We start from the raw sequence: 9,974 nt of genomic DNA on the forward strand, positions 1-9,974 counted from the left end.
ACGAAAAGTTAATAAAGTCCAAACAAAAAGGAAAAGTAATGTAAAATATTCTTGCACCACGCATATCATATAAGTTAAATAGATAGAGAAGTAAATTTGGACGCACATATAAACTCTACTTTACATATATTGTTTTACGTTTAAATTAAAAGCAATAATAGAGAATTCAATCTTACATTACATCACATTGAATCCTAAGCAGAGAGGCTCTAATTCTCCTAAGGATAAGCACAAATCTAGAACAGATGTGAACCTGGGCAGGTCTATCCAGATTCCAGATTTCTGGGATTTGACCTTCAGGTTTTTTCTTGCCCGATAAGGATCCATTGACAGTTGGGGTTACTGATAGGAGATTCAGAATCCTTCTCCCCCCAGACAAAGTCAAAACACCAAATATGTTCAAACACCAACACAAATACAATTACAATGAAAAACTCAAATTTATGATACCCAAAGAGATCAAATTTGATTTGATCCATCTGATTATTTCTCACGTGTTCTAAACGATATGAACTCATGCTCAATAACCAATAGTCAACGCATCTACATCTCTCAGGAATGGCTGGAGCTTACTGTAAAGGCCAGCCAAATAAAGACTTAGTCAAAATCTCATCCGGATATCTGATTAATTTAGAAGCCTTTACCGCATATAGCAGTAATCTTCTCGACAGAATCTCCTCTAAACAATTCCCACTAGCTGCCATTCTTAATAAATACATTGAACAGTGAATTTACCCACATGCTCAAAGTCAAGACAAATTTGAACTGGTATAAAAGAATCACTCAAAATGAGAAAAAAAAACCCCACCTCGTCTATGTATATTAAATTATCCAATTTGATACCAAACTACCAACTAAACACAGTTTTTCTTTTAACTTGTTGGAGAATTCAAGCAAGCCATGTACACAACATGATTTAGTATAATTCTTTCTTGATTCAAGATAGGATATTCCCTTTTCCAAAACGTCAAGTTCTGAACTTTGAACCAATTCTATTTTCCACTTTCGTCTGTCGACATCACATCAGCCCTCTTATTTGGGCAAGAATTAAGATAAGTATCAAAAGCTGTCCTCAAAAATAAAATGGTTAAAGTCAAGGGTTAAAAGCGGACTAAAACACGTGGGAACCGACACTTTAATCTTTTATCAACTACTAATCACGTGTTCAACTAATGAAACGACACCGTTATCCAACTCTGTTAAAAAAAATTTGAACAGTAATGATCATACGTGTGCGGTTCAGATCCGGTGCGCCGTAAACACTCTCGTGTAGGTTAGTCAACTACTTCTTACATTGCGCCGGCTACGCGTATGCCGTAATTAAAAATATTCTATTCGACGCGCTTTAAGCGCGTGGTCTCACCTTATCCCTACATCGTCAACGTCAACCTTACCTACCTGGCTGCCTTATATATCACTGTGAAACTTCAAAACGCATACTAAAAACGTTACTCAAATCGCTGATCATAACGGTTAAATCCTTTTTCTCTTTGAACTCGATCTTAATTAGATTTTAAGCTTTTAAAAGAACAATCTTTGCGTAATTTTGTTAATGAGTATGGAGACGAAGGCGCCGGCGAGGACGACCCTGTTAAAGCAGTCGTCGTTAGCTCCGGATCGGCAGCGGAAGGAGGCGGAGCTGATTGACGGCGAAGACGACGGCGGGAACATCAAGCCGGAGGTGAGTTTGATGTACTTGGCCAATGAGCGTGACTTGGAAGGCATCAACGAGCTCTTAGATTCCGGCATCGATGTAAATTTTCGTGATATTGATGACCGTACGGCTCTCCACGTGGCGGCGTGCCAGGGCTTCACAGAGGTTGTCGAATTGTTGCTCCAACGTGGTGCTGACGTGGACCCCAAAGATCGTTGGGGCAGCTCGGTGAGTGAAGTTTTGACATAATGAGGCTTTACTGTGGTACTGTTTCCGGTAATGTTACCGACTTGACTAATGTTGGTTAAACAGCCCCTTTCAGATGCTATATATTATAAAAACCATGATGTGATTCAACTTTTGGAGAAGCATGGAGCAAAACCTCTGGTATGTTTTAGTTTTAGTTTGACTTAATGGTTTCAAATTGTTATGAGCATAATTTTATACTCTGTTTTAATTTTATCTTTGATTTAATGTGTGTAGATGGCTCCAATGCATGTCAATCACGCCCGTGAAGTTCCGGAGTACGAAATTGATGCTCATGAACTTGATTTTACGAATAGTGTTGATATTACTAAGGTGATTTTTTTCCCCCTTTTGATATGATTTTATTTATATGCCTTTCCGAACTTGTATATGCTTGTTTCTGGTGCTAAGTCATTATTGGAGATATTATTTCTTTCAAAACTGTTATGCCATGAATCATGGGTTGCTTAATGATGCCCAGAAATTATGGAAAAAAGAAAATTGATGAAGTAATTCGTTTGAAAAATGAAATGTAGGAATTTTGGTACTTGCTATAAGTGTTGGAAGATAGCTTATGATTGACTGACTTCTGGAATGCTGCAATTTTATTATTTTTATTCTTGCTTGAAAATACATAAGAATATGCAGCTAGGAATTATTGAAGGGTTATTGTGAAATATGTTGCAGGGGACTTTCCGTATGGCATCATGGCGTGGAATTCAAGTTGCTGTAAAAAGGCTCCCAGAGGAAGTGATTACTGATGAAGATAAAGTGTAGGTTATTCATAAATTAAGAAAGTTCCTTTCTTTTTTGACATGACTCCATCCTCTCAAAGCGGTTGATTTGTTGCAGGAGGGCATTTAGGGATGAGCTTGCATTGCTTCAAAAGATTCGACATCCAAATGTAGTCCAATTTCTGGGTGCTGTAACACAAAGTAGTCCAATGATGATTGTGACAGAATATTTACCTAAGGTCTTTCCTTAACCTTCGATTCATTAGCATATAGTAAAGCTATTTAGAGAATGTATGAAGTCATTGCTTTTTCCTTTTCTGGATCTTTGATGTGTCTTCATTTTAACTTTTTCACTATTAGGCTCTCCTGCTGTTTTACAAATTCTAGTGATTGTTAATGTTGAGAGTGATATTTCCAAATTTTTCTGCTTGAAAACTTATGAGTGAAACATGTCACATGTTGGAGAAACAATGACCAATTTATTGCTGTTGAATTCCTATGTTGCATCTTTACTGCTTTTGCCACTGGATTTAATCCCATTGTATAAAAAGGAAAATTACAGCAGAAACTACTTAATAAAAGTTTGTTTCACAGCTTATCTTGAAGCCTCATTGTTTTCAAATCTTATTTCCATGTTACAGGGAGATCTTCGTGCATTCTTGAAAAAAAAAGGAGCACTGAAACAATCGACAGCTGTGAGATTCGCACTTGATATTGCAAGGTTGCTACTTTATTATTGCGGTGAACTTTACTCTCACTTTTGGACATGCCTTTTACTGACAATTTTGTATAGAGAATAAGGTTACACATGGCCATTAACATCAAGGTCTTATAGTTTTATAGAGTGAAGTATGGCAACAAACTTTTTTGTCAATTTGATGAGATACTGGCATACGGAATTCTTGTACCTCCTGTCAGGCAAATTTTAGGGTTTTTGGCTTAAAATCTAGTTTTTAGAGTTGGCTTTCAAATACTTTACTTTTCTGAAGGCAGTGGAACAGGCCTCTCAAATCTATTTAGACAGAGAAAGAATGCTGTCCAACTACTTATGTGTGATTCTAGCTTATATTTGATAGATATAGTCTAACTTGCCAAAATGTTTCAGTTTTCAAAATTTAACCCTTGGTGTACAGATTCTCTAACTCAATGATTCTAGAGAAATTTTAGAACTTGATAATCTCATCTTTGCTTCATCATTTGAAGGGGACAAGCAATGGTAGTACGTAAGTTTAAACCCTTATTATAAAATTTTAGATGGTGCTGAAAGGAATGTCAAAGAGCATAACTTTAAGATACAGATGCAGAAAAGAACTGTGGCTTAAAATAATGCATTCATTTATCTAATATCCTTTATTTTCTGTGAATTGCTTGACTCCTGGAGTTATCTGGAAAATTATTTCATTCTTTGGAGTTTAGCTGAAACATTATCATGTCTATCAAATTTGCAGGGGAATGAATTATTTGCATGAGAATAAACCAGCACCAATTATTCACCGTGATCTTGAACCTTCGTGAGTTCTTTTTCAACATGATATTGTCTTTCCTAGGTAAAATATTTGTCTGCCTCAGTTTTCTGATGTTAGCTCCTTTCTTTGTTGCTTACTGGGAAGCTACCAGAAATATATTGCGGGATGATTCTGGACATCTGAAAGTTGCAGACTTTGGAGTTAGCAAGTTGCTTACAGTCAAAGAAGATAGACCCCTAATTTGTGAAGACGCTTCGTGTTAGTGCCGCTTCTTTTCATGATCTTCCTATACTCATTTCATTTGAAATTCATTGCTAAACTGTCATTTCTTTCCAGTACCATTATGTAGAGTTACTTTCTCTTCATTGATTAAAATTGATCTGTAGTTTATCATATTAGCTGAAGTTAAAATTGTAGGTTTTAGATTGTAAGTGAAATATTATTTGTCATCAACAGGTCGGTACGTGGCTCCAGAGGTTTTCAGAAATGAAGAGTATGATACCAAAGTAGATGTATTCTCATTTGCTTTAATTTTACAGGAGGTAAATTCTATTATTCTTTACCAGTGGACTTAAACAATGCAGAAAGAGTTGACTGTTTGTTTGATAGGTATCATTATCTTCATATGCAAATTAATGTCTTTGGAATTGAGGCTAACATCATCACTCAGTTGTTTTAAATAATTAGTTCTAAATTCTAATAATATTTCCCCCACAAATTGATTAATTAATTTCACCTGACATTTCTTCCTTTCCATTCCATATTATATTTGTACAGTATTAAGTTAGAAGTTTGTAAAAGGCTTACTGGTTGTGATTAGAAACTTTTAGCCACTTAAAGGTTCCTTTGCCTTCTATAAAATTCTTTTATTTATTTATAGTTTTCTTTTGGATGAAGGTAGAAGCAGCTGTTTTAAGGTTCTGAGCCTTATGGCTTATGTTTTTGCTCATGATGATTCCATTTAGAATAATTCATGTTTTTGTTATGCTGTATCAGATGATTGAAGGTTACCCGCCGTTTTGCATGAAGCAAGATGATGAAGTACCTAAAGCATATGTTGCTAGAGAGCGTCCACCTTTTAAAGCTCCTGCAAAGCGTTATGCACATGGACTTAAAGAGTAAGTTCTACATATATTGTTAGATGCACATTCTAAGTTGTACTTAATACTTTTATGATAAATAACATGGCTATGTTCTAGCTTATTTTTTCAACTTTCTATAGAGAACATTTTTTTTTTTTTTTTTTTGGTTTTATAGATCTGCATTTTGTTATTCATATTATCTGTCATAAAAAAGATTTTGAAATGAAATTTTTTTTATGCTAGTTGAAAACTTCATTCTTGTTTTCTAGTCTATGGTTTAAGAATCTAAAAACCTTATTTCTTAGTTAAGTGTAGATGTGTACGTTGACCTAACTATTTAGAATGGTGAACAGTCAGACACAATTAACAAAAACTGGGTTTCTCTTCTTATTCTGCATTATTTGAAAGAAGTTGAGGCAAAATGTAGAAGTAGACTTCACTTATAAGATCGTTTATCATGATTATGAATAGGAGATTGAGCTGAAATTAATAGCCTAAATCTTCATAAGTAAAAGAAAGAAAAAAGTTACGTTTAGATCCACGAGGACTTTGAAACCATGCCAAAAGGAAAAAGGAAAAGATGTAAAGCATGGACATAATTTATATTTCTTATTTTCTGCTGGAAATCATGGACTCATAAACTTAATACTGCAGAACTATTTTTCGCTTTTTTTTCTGGTTCATGAATGCTTTCTTTGCTCTCTCATACAGTGTAGGACATCATAAATGTAATTTATATTTCAGGATGTATGAGATTATATAGAGTTCAATATCTAACTTATCCTAAAGATAAACATGTGCCAGGCAATGCTTGGACGCCCTTAGCTTTTTGATAAATATGGTGATGTCATCTGTACAAAAATCTGTGCTCTCTGTATATCCTTATCTATTTAAATTTCCTGGAATGCAAATCCTTAGTGGTTTCATAACTGATTTTTTTTTTTTTTTTTTTTGTTCTGAAAGGTTGCTTCATATACAAAAAATGATTTGTGGGCTATCAATGGAAGTTGATTCTATTCATGTCTTCTGCTTGCAGGTTGATTGAAGAATGCTGGAATGAGAAGCCAGCTAAGCGACCGGCATTCAGGCAAATAATAACAAGACTGGAATCCATTAATAACAGTATTGGTCATAAAAGGCGTTGGAAGGTCTCTCTCTCTCTCCTCTTTCTCTCTCAGTGTGTGTGTGTGTGTGTGAGTATTCTAATGACTCCTGATATCATACTTTACCAGTGATATGAACCACATTTCTCTTGAATACTTAAACATTGATGAAAGCAAACATTACTAAAATCCAGTATCCTCTTGATACATACATATATATATATATATATATGCTACCAACTTAACCTTCATCTGTTGTTGTTATGGGCTGTTTAGTGTGTTCTGATTGTCTCATTGGATGGTCAATGTCTTTTTTCATTTTATTATATTATTGTTTCAACTACTCATTTGGTGATCTGACGGACTGTTTCAAGTAAATTGTTTTGCTAATTAGCTTGACCTCTTGGGAACAGGGGAATTGAACTAGTAGGTTACTATTATAACTAAGAAAACGTCTTTGTTTAATTGTCACATATACAGGTCAGAACAATGAAATGCTTTCATAATCTGGAGGCCCTTCTGAAGAAAGATCATTCCAGTCCTAGCAGCCGAAGTAATTCATCTCGTTCAACTAGGAGCATATGAAGAATTGAGGATCGATATTTTATCTATTTTGTGAGTTTGCCGAAGTTTTCCTTTTCCAATTGGGTAGCACAAAGATTGGTTTTCTCGGGGTGGTGGGTGGTATAGCTTCTTATTTCCGAAATTCCACATGTATGTAGCCAATGAAAATTCTCATCCAGATTTTTAGCTTCCCCTTTGAATTTCTGGGGTGAGGATCATATTTGTACAATGTATTGCTTTAACAAGTTTAAAAATTTATAGCTCTGTACATTATGTGCATATTCGCGATCTTGAATTTCATCGGTGTTTTGGAAATCCATGAATGTATGGCTTATTCCCTTTCTGTTTGTAATGTGAAAGCTAGTGATGCAGTGATGACTAATCAGCAGGACAGGTTGTTTGGATTGAAATAGTCAATTATTTTGACGTAATTTGTGGCTTTGTGCTGTGATTTCCTGTAATCTTATCACTCAATGCTGGATGCACATTTCTCACGATATATTCAAATGTTATGATGCAATCCAGTTGTGTTTAATTTTATACAGCTTAACACCATTGAAGTAGAACCTTATCTGCATAATTATTTCTGGAATATATAATGCTGCCGCGGTGGAGTCAACCTCTTGTTTCCTTCTTCAAAATAAAAATCAGATTTTGTTATGGCTTCTAAATGCTCTACTAAAATAGTTTCGATTCTTCGTTCAAATCAGTGCTTTCACTGATTATTGCACTGATTACTCTACTAATCAGACCCAGATGGCAACCAAAAAAAAAAAAAAGGGCAAATAATTTCTCTCTTAACCCATATATATTCAAGGTATAAAATAAAATATAGAGATTTTATAAAGAAATTATTTGATAAGGATTATTAGGTGTATTATTCAAGAGGTCTTAAATTTGAGTTTTTTCTTGGTTGTTAATAGGAATTGCCATTATAATTTTTATTCGACTGATAGTTTTATGGTCTTGAAAGATTAGTTGACGTTAGGGCTGTGCAAAAAAATCCAATATCCGATCCTAATCCGCTCCGAAAAAATCGGATATCTGAAAATTCGGATCGGATACGGATCGTAATTTAAAAAAATCTGAATATTCGGATCGGATACCGGATCGGGATTGTTAAAAAATCGGATATCCGTATCCGATCCCGATTTTGCTAAACTACGTCGTTTTGAGTTTTAAAAATTAAAATAACCCTAACACTAACAGTCTAACACAATTAAGTCAACTCTCTCACTCTCTGTCTCTCTCGCTCGAATACGCAGTCACGCACAGCCTCTCATAGTCTCACTCTCTTAGACCAGATCTCGTCTCAGTCTCTCACTGTCTCTCTCGCTCAAACACGCACAGCCTCTCATTCTCTTAGACCAGATCTCATCTTAATCTCTCACTCTGTCTCTCTCGCTCAACTCTCTGACTCTCTCGGTCTCTCTCGCTCGAACACGCACAGACACAGACACACAGTCAGTCAGCCACTCAAACTCTCTCAGACTCAGATCTCAGTCTCTCTCGCTCAACTCTGTCGGTCTCTCTCGCTCAACTCTGTCGGTCTCTCTCGCTCGAACACGCACGGCGGCACAGACACAGACACAGACACACAGTCACTCAAAACTCTCTCAGACTCATCTCAGTCTCTCTCGCTCAACTCTCTCGGTGTCTCACTCTCTCTCGCTCGAACACTCTCAGATCTCAGTCTCTCTGACGATTGAAGCCCCAAATCGATTGTTGTCACAGGAGCATTTCTGCTCTTTGGGTTTCCTCTGTGCTGCTTATGTTTGAAGTTCATTGAAACTGCTTGCATCTTAGATTATTATTATTGTTCACTTTGATGTTGTTCCTATGAAATGTGACACATTCTAACTGGTGATGGATTGCATATGTCCTTGCAATATGGCTTTAGAGCATTATTAGCCTTAAGGATTGAATTATTTGATTTTAATAAGAAAATCTTAAAATTCGGATCAATTTCGGATATCCGATTATCCGATCCGAATAATTGGATATCCATAAAATCGGATATCCACATAATTTAGATCAGATTCGGATCAATATATAACCTGATCTGAAAATTCAGATCAGATCAGGAAAAGCCCTATACCCGAATTTGAATAGCCCTAGTTGACGTAGGTTCAATCATTATTCATTAAGAAGAAAAAGAAAAAGATTGTTTTGAGGACGGGACAGGACACTAATAATTTTCTTGAAAGCATTTTGGGCCGGCCTGACTGAACACTAACAGTAACATGTACAACTATCATTTTAGAAGCTAAGATATACAGTAGTATGGTACAATGTGAAATGAGTTTGGCTGAGTTGTCTTTTTCTTGGGAAGTGACAAAATCATTTTGAAACTACCAACCTTATAAATGCAACAATTGATGTAATCTAAGTTGTATTTTCAGGAAGATTTAATCGACCAATAAAATAATTGCACTTGTTCTAAATGTTAATACCAAATTCTGAAATTGATTGCAATCATGTGACTGACCATTATACTCCAAAGAATATATGTTCAATTATCTTTTGTCTTTCTCATAGAAGATGGTGACAATTCCATCATTTGGGTTTACTTTGAATTTGGGTGAAGCAAATTTGGTCATATTACTTTTGAAATCTGAGTTTTCAATTCACATGGGTCTGTTTGGTTTTTGGCATTCTTTCTTTAACAAAAACTTGACACTCTTCATTTTCTTGCAATTTACCCTTTCTCTAAAGAGCAGAAACCTTCATTTTTTTTTTTTCCACCATTTGGTAAGTAAAAAAGACTCCATCATTGGGAATATTTCAACTAAAAAAAATAAAAAATCATTTTACACTTTTGGGAACTTTTTCTTTTCTTTTCTAGTTCATGATAACATTTAACATTGGTGTTAATTGGAACCCATTTAAGAAATAAAAAGGATACTATTTAGAGGGAGAGGTTGAAGAAAAAATGAATTGAGAAGAAAGCAATTACATGAAACTAGAAACTGAAAAAATAATAATTACATTAAACCTGCAATTGCAATTTGTGAAAGTTAGATGTATTGATGATGTGTCTCCTTGGTTGAGACAAATTGTGTGTGGAGACAGGAATATATTTTACTCATCAAATACAATCTAAATTGAAATTGCCAATACTTGCA

At 35.1% G+C, this 9,974-nt stretch overlaps 1 protein-coding gene across 1 annotated transcript; it reads left to right on the plus strand.

Moving 5' to 3' along the window:
* The first annotated feature begins 1,429 nt into the window (after positions 1-1,429).
* LOC116146191 (integrin-linked protein kinase 1-like) lies at positions 1,430-7,149 on the plus strand. Its single transcript, XM_031431602.1, has 12 exons — positions 1,430-1,882; positions 1,967-2,041; positions 2,138-2,233; positions 2,588-2,673; positions 2,753-2,873; positions 3,276-3,355; positions 4,083-4,145; positions 4,252-4,358; positions 4,557-4,642; positions 5,097-5,218; positions 6,219-6,330; positions 6,766-7,149. Exons 1-12 carry the CDS (start codon positions 1,553-1,555, stop codon positions 6,868-6,870), a joined length of 1,383 nt encoding a protein of 460 aa, XP_031287462.1. The 5' UTR covers positions 1,430-1,552; the 3' UTR covers positions 6,871-7,149.
* Positions 7,150-9,974: the final 2,825 nt, after the last annotated feature.

The sequence above is a fragment of the Pistacia vera genome, unplaced genomic scaffold, assembly GCF_008641045.1.
Source record: "Pistacia vera cultivar Batoury unplaced genomic scaffold, PisVer_v2 Contig474, whole genome shotgun sequence".
Lineage (NCBI taxonomy): Eukaryota > Viridiplantae > Streptophyta > Magnoliopsida > Sapindales > Anacardiaceae > Pistacia > Pistacia vera.